The 17,532-nt window shown below is 39.4% G+C and overlaps 1 protein-coding gene across 1 annotated transcript in view; it reads left to right on the top strand.

The window, feature by feature from the left end:
- THADA (THADA armadillo repeat containing) overlaps positions 1-17,532 on the top strand; it is a 334,882-nt gene that overhangs the window by 16,628 nt on the left and 300,722 nt on the right. Inside the window, 15 exon segments of the mRNA XM_030557656.1 lie at positions 408-456; positions 2,198-2,388; positions 4,447-4,514; positions 4,517-4,543; positions 4,667-4,843; positions 4,845-4,888; positions 7,151-7,842; positions 8,573-8,724; positions 8,881-9,036; positions 11,227-11,349; positions 11,843-11,966; positions 14,355-14,490; positions 15,935-16,001; positions 16,003-16,022; positions 16,024-16,148. Coding sequence (XP_030413516.1) covers positions 408-456; positions 2,198-2,388; positions 4,447-4,514; positions 4,517-4,543; positions 4,667-4,843; positions 4,845-4,888; positions 7,151-7,842; positions 8,573-8,724; positions 8,881-9,036; positions 11,227-11,349; positions 11,843-11,966; positions 14,355-14,490; positions 15,935-16,001; positions 16,003-16,022; positions 16,024-16,148 — 2,151 coding nt within the window.

The following is a 17,532-nucleotide window of genomic DNA, read 5'->3' as shown; positions in this document are numbered from 1 at the left end:
GCTCTTTCTCAGGCTCAGGTTGGCCACTCCTGCCCCAGGCTGTTGCAAAGCTGCATGAGCAAAGCTTGTGTGTGTGTGTGAGTTCTTTTCCTCCAGCAAGCTGCCAGTCCTTATTTTGGAACCATCTCTTTATCGACTTTCTCAGCGTAACTTAAGGTTGCACAGCCCAGGGGAATTGTACAATTTTTGTAATGGATTTTTTCCACTTCCTTTGAATACTACTCCTATGAGACTATACTGAAGTTCAAACTTGATTAATATGTACTGTTGTAATGTTGCTTCCATTTGGCAAATAATTTTTCTGTCCTTGCACGAACCCTGCACGCACACATATGGGATCAATTCATATTTGCAGCTCAGTCTGTTTTTAAACTAAATAATTTCTTACTATAATTTATTTTTAATAGTTCTTCAGTTTCTGCAGAAGTCTGTCCTTGAAATACAGGAGGAAAACAGGCAAGTGAAATTAAATGTTGAATGTATTTAGCTATTTCAGATCCACTCTTTGTGGAAGATACAGTTGACTATGAATATTCATTCTGGTGACAATAAATCCATTAATGATGTAAATGCCATAGTGATAAAGTTGATATGTGCAGTACTATGCTATTAAAAAAAAAAAGGGATAGGGAGTTTCGTATCCCATCCTGGTGCATGCTGGAATGTAGAGGAAGGCGGGATGAAAACCAGGATGTGTCAGCATAAGAGGCATAGAGAGTGGACTGTGTTGTAGCTGCTAATCTTAAGGGAGACCTATAAGTTGTGGGTACTTCCTTCATTACAAAATTGGATCTGAACTGTGTAGTTCATGAACAAAACTATAATGTGGTCTTCCATTACCCATGTGATTAACTGTTTAGTGAAGTGGTTGTCATTGGAATTTACCCAGGAACCTAAAAAGGACGTAATAAAACAGGGGTCGGCAAGCCTTTCAGAAGTGGTTGTGCCGACTCGTCATTTATTCACTCTGATTAAGGTTTTGTGTGCCAGTAATACATTTTAACATTTTTAGAAGGTCTCTTTCTATAAGTCTATAATTAGAACTGAATTATGTTGTATGAAAAATAAATAAGGTTTTAAAAATGTTTAAGAAGTTTCATTTAAAACTAAATTAAAATGCAGAGCCCCCCGGACCAGTGGCCAGGACCCGGGCAGTGTGAGTGCCACTAAAAATCACCTTGCGTGCTGCCTTTGGTACCCGTGCCATAGGTTGCCTACCCCTGTAATAGAATTTGTCCATTTTAAACACAGACTACCATTGAAGCTGCTGATTTCTCTATAACCTTGCATCTGGTAGATTCAGCCCAATAAGTTGTTTAAGAGTTGCACTTTGGGTTGGAGGATCTTGCTTTCCTAAAGACAGTGAAAGGGATTAAGCACTGTGTCAACTCCCTTCTCTGTTACACCTATACTGAAATTGGAATTCAGCCGACAAAGGTGGGCCTTGTATGTGCTTTGTGCATTTACAGTTGAATTGTGCATGTAGTGGTGTATGTCTCTTATAACCAGTAGCACTCTGGAACTGAGAATACCCTAGACTCCATTGCATGCTATTGTGTACACACCTAAATGGGGAGGTTGGTAGGAGGCCCGTCTAATAGACCTCTGAATGCTATATTTTCATAATTAATAATAGAAGAGGAAAAGATACTGAAAGAGTAGAGAGGAGTTTGTCCTGTTAACTTACTCATGTAATACTGAAAAGGTGAAACCCAAGTTCCATCATAATGAAGGGTTTCTTTGGAAACCTGGGACAGTGCATCACTATTTTATGTTCCATTCTTTTCTTCATATTAATGAGAATGGGACCTTAGCTTGTATAGCAAGGACTGAATAAAATCTTTTCCGTGTTAAGTTTTTAGTATTCCACTTGACTTTCCTTGTTCCAGGTTTGTTAAAAAATGATCACAACATGTTTGTGGCTGTTTCATGATTAATATTATTGATTGTAACAATGTGAAGACTGACGAGATTTGTCCACAAAGTTATGCATTTGTTTAATCAGCTTGCAATGAGTTGTTTTGTTTTTTTTTTAAAGTGAAAATGCCTTGGACATAGCTTTCCTGTTTTATTTTTATAATATACTCAGTGGATAGAACAAAGTAAAAAAAACTTCCTTTTCTGTAACTTTGGCAAAATATTTGCATGGGGGAAATACAAATTTGAGTTGACTTTGTTTGTTTTTTTTCCTTTTCAGAAAGCTTAGTGGAAATAGTATTGTTGAAACTCGACTGATGCATGATTTATTGATGGCCATTAAAGTTTCAATGATGCTACTACAGAAAGTACAAGAAAATTTTCAGGGAAGTCTTTGGAGGAAACCTGGTTCTCTTGTTTGGCAAAGTATGTGTGGTTTACTGAAGAGCTTCACAAACTTTTTAATGAATGGTAAGTATCAGCAGTTTTTAAATATTATAAAGTTTGTTCTTAGTAAGAAACTGAAATATTTCTTTGTTGGAAAAACTTGTCTTTTGGACTTGTCCTCCATCAGTCTAAGCCACTGAGCATTGTACTGATTCTGGTAGCTTACTAAATTCCCAATCATACTGCTATCATCAATTTAGAATGAGCAGAATGTACAGAGGGAGAAAAGTGAATAATTATTCAATTATAGTGAATAAATATTTTTGATGAGTGAGTGGCATTTCTGTTATCTTTCAAACTTTAACAAATAGGTTTCGGTGAGCATTGCCAAACTTTTATGTGTGCAAAAAATTTGTACCAAATAAGTACAGGGTTGTGCTATCAGAAGCACAGATACCAATGTCGCAGAACTACTAATTGTGGTAGGTAACCTATCATTTAGTTCAGGTTCTGTGCCAGATGCCTGGAGGGTGGCTAATGTGAAACCATTTTTAAAAAAGTCTCCCTAGGTGATCCTGGCAATTACAGGCTAGTAAGCCTAATTTCAGTATCCAGAAATTGGTTGAAACTATAGTAAAGAATAGAATTATTGAACACATAGATGAACACAATTTGTTGGGGAAGCATCAACATGGCTTTTGTAAAGGGAAATCATGTCTCCCCAATCTATTAGAATTCTCTGAGAGAATTCTTTGATTCTTTCTTTCAACAAACTTGAGAACAAGGGTGATCCAGTGGATATAATGTACTTGGATTTTCAGGAAACCTTTGAGAAGGTCCCTCACTAAAGGCTCTTAAACAAAGTAAGCTTTCGTGGGATAGGAGGGAAGGTTCTCTCATGGATCCATAACTGATTAAAAGACAGGAAACAGAGGGTAGGAGTAAACGGTCAGTTCTGAAAGTGGAGAGAGGTAAATAGTGGTGTCCCCCAAGGATCTGCAGTGGGACCAGTGCTGTTCAACGTATTCAATAAGTGATATGGAAGAAGGGTAAACAGGTGGCAAAATTTGCAGACGATACAGAATTATGCAAGTTAGTTAAATCCAAAGCAGACTGAGAAGAGTTACAAAGAGATCTCACAAAACTAAGTGATTGAATTTCATCTGTCATTTTGTTGCCCAGTGTTGATAAATGCAAAGTAGTGCACATTGAAAAACATAATTGCAATTATGCATATAAAATGATGGGATCTAAATTAGCTTTTACCAATCAAGAAAGAGATCTTGTAGTTATTGTGGATAGTTCTCTGAAAACATCTGCTCAATGTGCAGTGGCAGTCAAAAAAGCTAACACAATGTTAGAACCCATTAGAAAAAGGATAGCTAATACGACAGAAAATATCATAATGCCACTGTGTAAATACTTGGTACACCCAAACCTTGAACACTGTGTGTAGTTCTGGTCACCCCATCTCAAAAATCATATATTGGAGTTGGAAAAGATATAGTGAATGAAAACAGAAATGATAAAGGGTATGGAACAGCTTCCATATGAGGAGAGATTAAAAAGACTAGGATTTTTCAGTCTCAAAAAGAGTCGACTAAGAGGGGATATGATAGAGGTCTATAAAATTGTGAATGGTGTGAGAAAGTGAATAAGGAAGTGTTATTTACTCCTTCGTGTAACACAAGAAGGGGTTACTGAGTGAAATTAATAGGCCTCAATTTTAAAACAAAAGAGAGTACTTCTTCACACAACACATGGTCAACCTGTGGAACTCATTGCCAAGGAATGTTGTGTAGGCCAAAAGTATAACTGGGTTCAAAAATATAACATGAGCATAGCAGATTCTGCCAGACTTCCTTTGTGACTTTGGGCAAGTTGCTTAATGGCTATTTTCCCCCCATATATACTGTGGGGATAATATTTTCCTACTTCACGTGAGTATTTTCAATATAAGTTCATTAATACTTACAAGGAACTCAGATACTGCGGTGATGCAGGCTATGTAAATAATTGTATGTTCTGTTGAAAAATAAAATAGCATATTTACAGTTCTAATAATTTCTATCAAATAGAGCAAGCATTGTACAATGAAGAATGTTTTTTTTGTTTGTTTTCTCCCCCCCCTCCATCATAAAGAAGGTCTCTTGCCTACTGTTCAGACTACCTCAGGATTGGCTGTCATTCTCTTTACTAAGACTATGTTTTGAGCCTGTTTGAAAAGTTACCTTGTTTGGTAAGTATGCTTCTTCTCTTAAACTGAAGCTATATATATTTACTACTACCAATTACTAGGTACTTTAATGTTTTATTTGTAATTAATCAATAAGATTGGCATTCATTGATTTTGCTTTTGCAGGTCAGTGACTTGCTCCTCCGCTCAGTGAAATGTGCTAGTGTACCAGAGTGGTTTGTGAGCAGCTGTGAGTGCCTCTGTACTGAAGAGCTCTCTGATTCAGTCCTCCTCTCCCTTTGTCATGGAGCGCTGGCCATGTTAGAGTGGAAGAATGGCAGTATGAGTGAAAATGGAGAGAGAAATTACTCTTAGATATTGCTTGGTTTTGTTATCTTTGGCTTCACGGTAGGTCTGTTTTTTATGCCTGTTTTATTAACTATTTTTCTGACCTCTTACATGTTCATTTCTGTTGTTGAAACCGTGCCTACTAATAATGGCCTGCAGTTCATGTCCTTTTCTGAAGTTGGAAATTTAATTACTCTTGTCCAAGTTTTCGCCACCTTTAATACCTATTCTAAGTAATCCTGATTATATCATTCTAAAATAAATAAAAATATTTGTATATTTCATGCCTAGATCGGGTCGGCAAACTTTTTGGCTGAGTGCCACATCGGGGTTGTGAAATGGTATGGAAGGCCAGGTAGGGAAGGCTGTTGCCTCCCCAAACAGCCTGCCTCCACCCATCCACCCCCTCCCACTTCCTGCCCCCTGGCTGCCCCTCCTCAGAATCTCTGACCCATCTAACCCTCCCGCTCCTTGTGCCCTGATTGCCCCCTCCTGGACCCCGTGCCCCTGACTGCCCCCTGGGACCCCACCCCATCCAGCCCCCCCTCCAAGGACCCCCTGCCCCTAACCGCCCCCCCTTGGACTCCCTCCCATCCCCCCCCCTGTCCTTTTGGAAGGTGGCCCTGCGAACATGGGCGGAGGACCTCAGGAGGAGCAGGGGCAACCATGCAGCCAGAGAGACGCGGCGGTTTCCCCTCAAAGTGCCGTTCTCTCCGGCCGGCTGTGCGGCTGCCCGGTGCTCCTCCTGAGTCCTCTGGCTGCATTCTCCATGCTCCCGCCACCCACACTGCCTGCCTGCTCCCCTGCCCCTGCAGTGCACGCCCCTTCCCCCATGAGGGGTTTGCCCTAGTCCTGAGCTGTGTGAGTGCTGGGCCCGGGGTCCCCCTATTGTGTGGGAGGCTGTGCTATGGCACCCGTTTTCATCCCTGAGCTGTGCTGCCTGACCAAAGCCAGCTATGACACTGCGCAGCCAGCACGGTGAGCTGAGGGCTGCAGGGGGTGGGAGGATTGGCAGGGGAGGGGCCGGGGGCTTCCGGGCGGGCAGGACAGTCCTGCGGGCTGCTGTAGTTTGCCTGTCTCTGGCCTAGATGTAATTGCAGTTTTCCACGGTTTCCTAAATGCAGAATACATAATTTTTCTTTTGATTTCGGTAGGACTAGTGTTGGAGTAAGGGATTACTCTGCGTGGAGAAAGTGTGGCAGACTCAGTCCTTATGTAATAATGTGACTCTTATTTGCTAGATTTCATCTTTTCTGCAAAAGATTCTTGTTTTTCTTACAGAATAAAAGGAGTGGAACTCTTAAAATGTGGCATGAATTATGTGGATACAAGCTTTGAGTACTTGATGACCTTTTAAAATTGTCATCCTATTAAAATATAGATTAAAATATATCCCATATCCAGCTCCATCCTCTCTACCATAAGAGCCAAAGAGATGGTTACTGTTTTTTACATTACGTCATTACTATACTGTTTAATTTTTAATTTTCTTGTAACAAAGAAACATTTATCCTTTTATTTTTAAAGTAGAATTAAAGTAAGTATTGTGAAAAATTGTAAAGCTGTTCAGATATCAACAAATACTCAGTCCTTTATGGGCTTAGTCCAAATAGCCAGTTAGTACTATTTTTTAAATTTTAAATTAAGACTACACATCTACCCTATGTAACACTGTCCTCGGGAGCCAAAAAATCTTATCATGTTATAGGTGAAAACCGAGTTATATTGAACTTGCTTTGATCTGCTGATCTGCGCAGATTTCCCTCTCCCCCACTCCCCGTCTCTCTCCTCCCTCCCCGCCCCCCCCCCCCCCACTCCCGGAGCCACTGCTTTGCCGAGTTGTATCCAAATTCGTGTTATATCGGGTCGCATTATATCGGGGTAGAGGTGTATTTGTCAAGACTATTGTCGGAATTCTAGCAGTGATAATAATCCATGGTAAAGAAGACAGGGTGGTTTATGCAGTGTTTTCTCAACAACTGGTGCGTGGACCAGCACTGGTCCCTGAGATCTCCCTGACACAATTTAGGAAGGCAGCAAACAAGTCCCTGGTATCAAGAAGGTTGAGAAACACTGGAATTTGAGTTTTGATCCTGCCACTGACTCAGTCTGACTTGTCACTTAGCTTCTCAACCTCAGTTTTCCCACCTACAATGTGTGGTCACTGTTTCCTTACTTGCCTAAGGGGAAGGTGGAGGAGGATATTATAAATTAATGTTTTTAGTGCTTTAAAAATGTAAAGCAATATTTCATAAGTAATACTGAGTGGATAATAACAAATGGGAATACTGCAGATTTCTTTCTTTCTTTCTTCTTTTAAAGATTAAAAGAATCCAATATGGCGGTATCCTTATCTAGAATCTTAGCTATTTGGACTAATTCAGCATTGGATGTCCTTGAATCAAGCTCCCAAAATCTAAAGAGCAGTCTTAATGGAAACTCCAACACAACTGGGAAACTGCTGGAATATGTGTATACGCATTGGGAACATCCTTTGGATGCTGTTAGACACCAGGCCAAGTTGATATTCAAGAATATCCTGCGGATACACCAAGCCACGCTTAAAGGATCTGTTGTAAAATCAGACCCTTTCTTTTCAATGTTGACAGAGAGCTTACTGAGTTTAGAATGGCACGTTAAAGGGAAATATGCTTCACTTGGCTGTCTGGTGGAGTGTGTGGGTGTTGAAAATATTTTAACAGTGGACAGAACAATCCCAGCGCAAATCTTGGATGTAATGGGTGATCAGTCTCTTGCACCTTATGCAAGTGATCTTTTGGAAACCATGTTTATAAATCACAAGAGTCACCTAATATCTGCCTTTCAAAAAAACATCTGGATTAACCACTGGCATGACACATGGGTATCTCCTCTTCTTTTAATATTGTGTGAAGGAAATCCTGACCAAACTACTTATGTAATAGATTACTATTTACCAAAACTGCTGAAATGTAGCCCTGACAGTCTGAGCTACATGATTAAAATTCTTCAGGCTTCAGCTGATGCTAATATTGGTAAGAAAATAAACTTAATATTTATAGTTCAGATGTTTAGATAAGCTGCAGCAATTGTAGAGAGATGATTTCTGATTTGTTTTTGTCTTAGAAGTAATAAGTGGGAGAGGCAGGGTGAGAAATTCCAAACTTTCCTTAATTACTCTCAGCATAGCTGAGAGGAATTTACAGTGATGGGCTGAGTGCATGTATAAGAGCTTCTCCACTTTAAGTTATATGTTTACACCCTAACCATAAAGTCAAAATGTCACTCTAGCTTTACTTGTATTTTTTTTTAAATTAAGCCTGCCTAATAGTTTCCTTATTTATCAGTTTTTAGTTATAAAATGCATGAGAGTTTCTACAGTATTTCTGTATATTTTGTCCATATTTCTTATAAACACTTGCACACAACAAGTATAGAGGAAACAAATCAGTAAGCTTTGTAGTTCACTTTTAATAAAATATAGTTGTTACAACGGGCTGTGACTAAAAGGTTAATGGTGCTGTTGTAGCTACATGGTTTGGTGGTGGTTCTCAGAGTGGTTTTGTGAACTGCTGCTGTTGGCTCTCCGAGCCGTTTCTGGTGGTACTTGGAATAAGGAATGGGGGACTTGACTGGATCCAGGAGAAGATCCTTCCCTTAGGATGTCACCCATAGACTAGAAAGTTGGGGGATGCCTGAAATAGAGTATTGACATTCCAACGCGTAATATATTAATAAAACAGAAGTTATTAATTCTTTCTTTAGGTTCTTGCAATACAAGAGGTGCTCTTGGAGCCTTGATGGCATGCCTGAGAACAGCTAGAGCTCATGGACATTTACAGTTTAGAGAGATCATGAGGGATGATCTACTATCAATTGGATGTGTAAAACAAGGTTTAGTTCATCAGCATAATCAGGTAGATGAAGAAAGTTATTTTTGTGCTTTAAAGTGTGAAGACTTGGTTGGCCTTACAATGTTTTATTTCAGTATCATTATACAAACTTTCTGTCTCAAGTATTTATTCCAGGTAAAAACAAAAAAAGTCTATAGTTCACTTTGAAATGTTTTGTAGGTTCGCGTTGATGCTTTAGGTTTGCTTTGTGAAACTCATCGGAGCACAGAAATCTTGACTATGGAGGAGATGCAGCTAATTCAGTTTTTTATTACATACAATTTAAACAGCCAGTCTCCTGCAGTGAGGCAGCAGATTTGTTCCCTACTAAAAAAGGTAAATTGTCAAGAATAAACAATATGTAGTAAGGCCCATGTATTTATTATTTTTACGCTGTTTAAAACCAAGTCTCTTAGCATGTTATAAAATGGAGACTATTTTATAGTAATGCTTAAAAGTTCTAGTTGTGGATCAGGGCCCATTGTGCTAGGTGCTATACAAATCCAGAACAAAAAGATAATCCCTGCCCGTAAGAGCTTGCAATATAAATACAAGGTAATAGGGAGTCCGGAGAGTACAAGAAAACAATGAGACGGTATTTGTCAACATTTTAGTCAGTGGTATCGGTGCATTATCAGTCTTACTTTGGTACCATGATGCCTACAAAAAACTTGATGAAGAGTTTTGAGGAGGATAATGTGGTATATTTGAAGATGTTTATGGAGAGCTCCTCTCAAGCATGAGAGGCAGCATGGGAGAAACCACTAAAGGTGCTTGTTTGGAAATTTAACAAGTGGATGATGGAGGCTGATATCATTATCCAATTAGAGACGGAAATTGACATTTGTATTAGTGACTGAGAAGTAGATAGAGTGAGGTTAGGCTGTGAAGGAACTGAAGAAAAGCAGCTTTTCCTCAAGATAGGGTAGGGGCACCAGTGGAAGGATTCAAAGAAGGGTGATGTGGTCAAAGCAATGGACTAGGAGAATGATCTTTGTAGCAGTATTCTGAATATATATGCAGTCTTGCTCTGCTCATTTGTCAAGGGATGTTGTGGTAATTGAGACATGAGGTGAAGGAGAGTTTTATCTGAGTGCATGGATAGAAAAAGCTAAAACTGAGAGAGATTATGCCGAAATAATCTGCAAGATGTAGACATAACGATGTGAAGAGCTGGAGAAAGAACTGCATTGCAGATGACACCCAGGTTACAGACTGAATGACCAGCACATTGGTAGTGATGTGCACAATGGCTGAGAAAATTGGGCATGAAGGAGAGAGATAGGCTTCAGGGCAAAGATTAAGAGCACTGTTTTTGTCATGTTCAGTTTAAGCTGATAGCTAGACATCCATGGAGAGATGTCAGAGACAGGCTGAGATTTTAGTTTGGGCAGAGAAGACTGGTCTAAAATAGAAAAATTAATCTGTGAGTTGTCAGCATAGGGAAGATAGTTTAATTTGTGTTTGCAGATGAGACTACTTGGAAATAAGCTGTTGAGGGAGAAGAGATGGGGTTCAAGGACAAAGCCCGGTGGAACCCACTTAGAAAACTGGAGAGGGGATGAAGGAGCATCCTCTGAAAGGTGTGCTGGAGGAATGAGTAGAGAAGTAAGAGGAGAAACAGGAAAGGACAGAGTCATGAAATTCAAGAGAAGACAAGATTTTGAAAAGAGCATGGTTGACCATGTTGAAGTTGGCTGACAGGTCAAGGAGGATGAGGACAGAGTGCTGGTTCTGAGCTTTGGCAAGGAAGAGGATAATAGAGAATTTGGCAAGGGCAGCGTCAAAGGAGTGCAAGGGGCCAAAGCTGAATTGGAGTGGGTCTAGCATGGAATTGGAGAAGAGGAATCCAGATGATGATTGTAGACTGCATGTTCAGTGAGTTCAGTGTTGAAAGGGAGATGGATTGGTAGTTGGAGAGGCAAGTGGGGTTGAAGGTGGGAGAGACTAAAACTTGCTAGTATTGTCAGGGAAAGAAAGAACCAGAGAGGTGACAAGTAAAGGAGAAGAGTAAGGTAAGGGATAAGAGTGGACTTGAGAGCAATCAGGAGATGGGTTGGATGAGGTCTCTGGAGCAAGTAGAAAGGCAGAGGAGGACAGGAAATACGAAACTTCTGTGTATATGATGTGGGAGAAGAAAGAGAGAGTTGTAAGGATGCAGGTGCTGAAGGGAATGAGATATAAAGAAGTGGCTGTGAACTTTTTACAGAGTGGGCATTCCAGAGACAGCAAGAGAAGAGAAGGAGGGGAATGGGCGTGAGGTTAGGAATGGTGGCAGGGATGGAGGAAGTGGATGTGTAATCTAGATTTGTGCTAGCAGGAGAAGGGGGCAGATCAGAGTGGAGAGGGGAGGATCAAGGAATCATGTCAGTAGTGTGATTGTTACGTGGTGCATGAACTTGTACGCTTTTTGAAACTATAAGCAACTAAACCTGAAACCTATGCCCAAATGTTTTTGTTTAAATCTCCTATTAGTCATACTTCAGTGTGTGTCTGATCAACTACATTTTGTTTGTGTTTTAAAAGTTGTTCTGCAGAATACAAGAAAGTTCCCAGGTACTTTATAAACTGGAGCAAAATAAAACCAAACAAGAGTTAATTAAAGAATCAGCTAAATGGGATCATTTTGCAACTTTACAGCAGTATAAAGTGAGTATAGGAGCTTTTTGCAAGAAGTATAATAATAATAATAATTAATAATACTTAGCATTTTATAGCACTTGAAAAGCATTAACTACTAATCCACATAACACAGTCAGGAAAATGAAAATAAAGGATATCCAGCTGCCTGCCTGGAGGGCTCTTCTCAATTTCACTTTCTAAAGTGAAATTGAGAAGAGCCTTCGAGGCTGAGCAGTTGAGAAACCAAAAAATTTCAGTTTGGTTTTTCCACAATGGAATTTTTTATGAAATCTTTTCCTGGTTTGGGGCAAAAACACTTTTTGAAAGCGCTACCCTTTTTGTCTGTCTTCCTTTCTGTCTTCCTTTCTTTCTTCCCTCTCAGCTCTAATTTTTTGCCCGCTGTGTTGGGGTACATAACTATATGGGTGTCATCTTGTATCTGATTTCTCACTACATTTTTGTTAATGTGCATAAAATTATGTGCAAACTGTACTCAGCACATGCCTTTTGTAATCTTCAGGATTTCATGTCATCTATATGTGACAAACTTTTTGAAGCTCTGTTTCCTGGCTCATCCCATCCAACCAGGTTTTCTTCATTAACTATTCTGGGATCAATAGCAGAAATATTTTCTGCTCCAGAAGGTGAGGTGTTTGACTTTCATAGTGGGGCAACGGTAGAGTTAAAAAATGGGCTTGCTTACAACAGTGCCCTGGTTAACTGGGTACTCAATTTCTGTGTTAGTTTTGCAAAATTGACACTTCAGCTGCAGTTTGCTATATTGTTGCTTCTTTAAATAAAATGAAGGTGTCAATAAAATAAGAAAATTCTGATTTTGGAATAAGTGTAAATTAAAGGATGATAAATGCAGTTTTCAGAAACGATGGGGAATTGAACATGCTGCATTTAAAATAACAAGACCATAAAAACTGTTAGATTTGTAAAGACTCAGATGATACTGGGTTCTCTGAGTACTGCACACTAAAATGGGGAATGTTTTTTTAATTAGGTGATTGCTCATGTTCTGGTGCTGATAAAATATTGAGACATTATTTCTTTCAGTATCAAGACTATTCGATCATTCCAAAGTATTCATAATAGGATCCTGTTTTGAAGTGTTTATAATAAGTAAATTCTGTGTTTACGTTGTATGACCAACTTAAAAATAAAATGGTTTGTAAAAATTATATAGAAAAAGCTAAGTATTTGAGCAACAGAGTAGAATGACTAATGAATTCAGAAACTAGACAATGTTTTTAGAGTGGACTATATTAAAAATTTAGCTAAGTGATCTTATATGTAGAAGTGTGCTTTTCAAAACAGTATGCGCTTTTGAGTCTGTTGCTTCATTCCTGTTAATGTCAAGTAGTCAGTCATGGGTAGTCAGCCCCAAAAATCTTGTTTTTAGTTTTTTTTTAAGAAAAAATATTTTTAATTCTTCTGGGTTTTGAGCTTTTAGAGCTCAGTCTGGTCACGTTTTCAGTCTTCTCTCCAAAGCCATAACAGCTAGAATTTTTTTTTTAATTGAAATCTCAGTTTCTCGCCTAATAACATGGCTAGAGCTTTAAGGAAAGCTAACTTGGTGAGAGTTGGCAACTGTGAGCTTTGAGAATATTAGTTTTTTTTGTAATGTGGTAAGTACCTTTTGTATTCTCTGGGGCTTGCTTTCTATATTACAAATATATTTTTTTAAACAACACATACTGATTTGTAGGCAGTGATAGGAAAACTCTGTATATTGAAATAATGCATTACTCTGTTTAGTCTTAACACAGGGTATGGCTACATTTGGAATTTCAAAGCGCTGCCCTGGCAGCACTGCGGGAGCGCTGCCGCGGCAGCGCTTTGAAGTGTGAGTGTAGTCAGAGCGGCAGCGCTGGGAGAGAGCTCTCCCAGTGCTGCATGTAAACCACATCCCTTATGGGTGTAGCATGCAGCGCTGATTACACTGACGCTTTACAGCGCTGTATCCTTGCAGCGCTCAGAGGGGTGTTTTTTTCACACCCCTGAGCGCGAACAGTTGCTGTAAAGTGTGAGTTGTAGCCATGGCCACAGTCTTAGAACTTGTTTTCATTGTGGGTAGGTGCACACTATGATGATTTCTAAAGCACACTAATGTAGATCCTGTGACGGGTTGGATCACAGAAACCCACTTGGGGCTGCCACTGATGTGCCAAGACTACTTTCACAGACTGAGATGCCTTCCTAGTCCTGGGCCAAGTCCTTCTACCCCGGTCACCAGCCCTTGTTTCAGCTCAGGTGGTAGCCAGGGGTATTTCTGCATAATGGCTGCCCCCCTTGTTCTGTTCCAACCATGTATATCATCTTTGCATAAGGCAGGGATCCCTTCCTCCTCTCTGGGTTCCCACCCCCTCCTCCTTAATGGAAAAGCACCAGGTTAAAGATGGATTCCAGTTCAGGTGACGTGATCACATGTCACTGTCAGACTTCATTACCCACTTGCCAGCATACATGTGTACGGAAAGACTTACAAGTAAAACCAGCCATCTGCAGTCAATTGTCCTGGTTAATGGGAGCTATCAAGATTTCAGACCCCCATTAATGGCCCACAGTTTGCATAATTACAATAGGCCATCCGAGTTGTATTTCGTATTTCTAGTTTCTGATACAAGAGTGATATATTTATACAAATAGGATGACCACACTCAGTAGATTGTAAACTTTGTAATGATACATTACAAGAGACCTTTTGCGTGAAGCATATTTTAGTTACATTATGTTCACGCTTATAGCTTACTTTCATAAAATCATATAGAGTGCAACATCACAGATCCTGCTGGCTCACATCAAACGTTTAACTAGGGAACATTGAGTGCACACCAGCAGGGTCTATATAGATCAATTAATGCTCAACAAATTAGTGTGTTAGAAATCAAACTCCCATAGTATGCATTATCCCATTATGTAGACAAGCCTTTAAGGTTTGCAGTAGTTCCATTAAGTAAAAGTAGAATACAAATTCTTGTTGTTTGATAATAACAAAGCATAATGACATCGGTTTCTTTGAACAGGTCAGACGCAAGCAATCTTTCGGTTGGCTCAAGAGATTGATCCTACTCGTGTTCAAATGTTAATCCAGTGTTTTGCCAGCACTTTCGAGGAAGTAAAAGTTTTAGCATTTGAACTTCTTATGAAACTATATGATAGGTTAGATATTACAGGTATGACACGATGTTAGTATTTAAAGATACGGATTCCCTAAAAATCCTACTTCATGTTTTTAATTGTTTATCAAGAACACAGACCACACTCAAATGGAGAAGATCAGAATATAATGGCATTTTCATAGTAGCACATTGAAGAAAATGTTTTTGATCTGATATCCTTTTTTGCCTTATTGGTTGGGAGAATAGGAGCAAAATTTAGTGGGGAAGGAAAGGAATCTTGAGAAATGACTTGTGGCTGCATGACCTTGTTACTGTGATTGTATCATATGTCTAAAGTAAGGAGGGGGCAGGACAGGTCACTACTTAGAAAGTATTAGTGATATGGATGGCTTAATAGGTACCAGTTTCAATCTCCAGTATATTTGAGGCACTGTTGTTGAGGGGCTGTCTTCCTGAAGAGGCGTAAAACCCGAGGAACAAACCACTTCTGGTCATTGAAGATCCTGTGGCATGCTCTGATAGAATAGGGTTAGTGTCCTGAGTGTTCTAGCCAAAGTTCCAAGTTGGGTGGTTATATGCTGAGTATCTAATTCTTCCATTAATATCAGTTGAAAAAAAATACTTTCTGCTTTTAAATACTAGTGTTTGCTATGTGGTTGTTAAGCTGCTTCTGCCTTCACCCTTAGAGGTGTTGTCCTTTAGTGGTGGGATGAAGTGAACACAGTATATGCTATTGCCCATCACTAGGTAAGGAATCCCAGGAAGGAAGGCACTAAAAGAGTGAAAAGTATTGACTATTTGTGCCTGCTATGCCTTCTTTTTGAAGGGTATTGCTGAGGCATTTGACTCACCTATTGTTGTACCTTAGAACATTCAGCTCTTGGTCTGCTCTCCCTTACACTGGTTCTTTGTGGCTGGTTTTAAATTTATTTTTCGAGCTGTTGCCTCTATTGTCTGGAAATTGTCCCCTGATTAATCTGATTCTGGGTTTCTTTAATTCTTGCCATTTATTACCACTGAAAAAGCTTGATTTGAATGTATAAACAAATCAGTGGCAGCTGCTCTTTGTTTTTGATTGTTTTTTATGTGTGTCTGCACAGTATATGCTGTGCTCTTTTATAATAATCTGCATAGGAGCTTTCCGGTGTAAAGCAGTCTGTTACCAGTTAAAATACAGAAGAACATGTTTTGTTTCATAATGTTTTGAAGTGTCTGAGCACTGCTTTGTATATGAAGAGTCTTATTATTTCGAATAGATCTGTAGGTATGCATTGTTGAATGTTAGAAAGTGTGCTTATGCAAATCCCTGTCTGACATACGTAGTAGTTGGTATACAAAAGAGATACCTGTGAGAACATGCACTCCAGTGAAGTCACTGAAAATCAGACCCAAAGGGTTGAATTAAAATAATTAACGCTGTTGATATGCAAACTGAAGAAAAACTGTGTATTGAAAATGACTGAACCTGTATTTTTTTATTTCAGGATCTTGCAAATCTACATCTCTTATTTCAGGCAAGCCATGGATCTTAGCATAAGTACCAAACCCTATGGACTGTGTTACTGCCTCATATTGCTGAATTTTTAATACATCATAAAGGGCTACTGAATGTCTGCTTACAAAATCAACAGGTTGCAGATACATTTCAGATAGATGAGGATATGTCTGCAAGCACCATGGAAAAGAACACTTTAGCTGGTTAGTTCTGAGGAATGGATTTGTTTGTTTATGAAGCCTCATCTTATTTTCTTGCTAGCTATTATGGGCATTCCGGAAAGAATAAATTACTAAACTTTATGAAATTAGGTTAGATTTAAGCATACACTCGTATAAATAGAACAGTTTGAAAGCTGATAGTCCTTGCAGGTCAACTCAGTGATGGTAACACTGTCCTAGCCCGTACCCCAGCCATGTGTACTGTAGGACAGAAAACTGGCCTCAGCCCTCTCTGCACTAGATGTAGGCCTATAATTCTCCAATGCCTATGCCTTATTCATACTGAAATCTTGGGTTTCTTGTTAACAAACTGCTCTTGGTCCCTCATAGTCTTTATTTATTTATTTTTAATTTGTAGAAGGCATGTTTCTTGCTTAAAAAAAAAAAGAAAAAAAGAAAGTACTAAGATTGGGAAGTCATAAATTCTGTAGAATCGCCTATAGTCTCAGGCCAGATTTTTAAACTGGCATGTCCAAAAGCCACCCTTAAGTAAGTGTTTGACTCCTGTAGTAAGACGCCCTGAATTTTTTCAGTGGTGGCAAGCACCAGCAACTCCTGCTGAATACTAATGGCCTGTGGTTGCCCCTGTAACTATAAAAGACAGGTACAAAGCAAGGGCCTGATCTTTTTCTTGCTCTGTGCCTTGGAATTTTTCTTACCATTCTTCTTATAGAGGCAAGGGTGTTAGACTCATTCTCTGCAGAGGGCTGATTTGTCTATTTACATATGGCCTTGAGTTAAAACTTCGGACCGCACTTCTCTCTCCATCCACACCGTATTCCACACTGATATCAATGAGCAGTTTACACAGATATCAATGGTAGAGTATATCCTTTATGCAGTAAATAAGCTTTTATTTATTTACGCTTTACCATTGCTCTGCATTGCTCAGAGTGAAAATTTGCTCACTTTTAGGCTTCATGGCTATTTCTGCCATTTTTGTCTTTTTCTTTTCATGGTCTCTTCCGCTGTTTTTCCTTTGTTTTCTTTTCTGCAGCAACTCGTAATTGCCTGCCCATGACCTGTGTCAGCTTAAGTCTTAACCTCTTCAGCATTCCACTGCTAAAATAAGCAATAAAATAATATTTACATTTAAAATGCCTTTAGGCTTTAGAGTTAACAGCCCCCAACCCAAGAGTAATTAGGCAAGGGAGTTCACGCCTTTGAATCACTGTTTCAAGTGATCTGCAACCTCAGACACACATCACTGTGTTGGGTACATTCCATTCACATTTGGAAGGTTTTCATTGCAGCTATGAGGGCTAGAAATCTTTTTAAACAAAAGCTTAGATTTTGCACAATCAGCCTACATATGTTGTGTGAGCCCCACAAATGCATCCTATAGGCTGGATCCAGCCACAAACGC

Source organism: Gopherus evgoodei, chromosome 3 (assembly GCF_007399415.2).
Source record: "Gopherus evgoodei ecotype Sinaloan lineage chromosome 3, rGopEvg1_v1.p, whole genome shotgun sequence".
Taxonomy (NCBI): domain Eukaryota; kingdom Metazoa; phylum Chordata; order Testudines; family Testudinidae; genus Gopherus; species Gopherus evgoodei.
The sequence above is the reverse complement of the archived record's forward strand: the minus strand, read 5'-3'. Positions and strand labels throughout refer to the sequence as shown.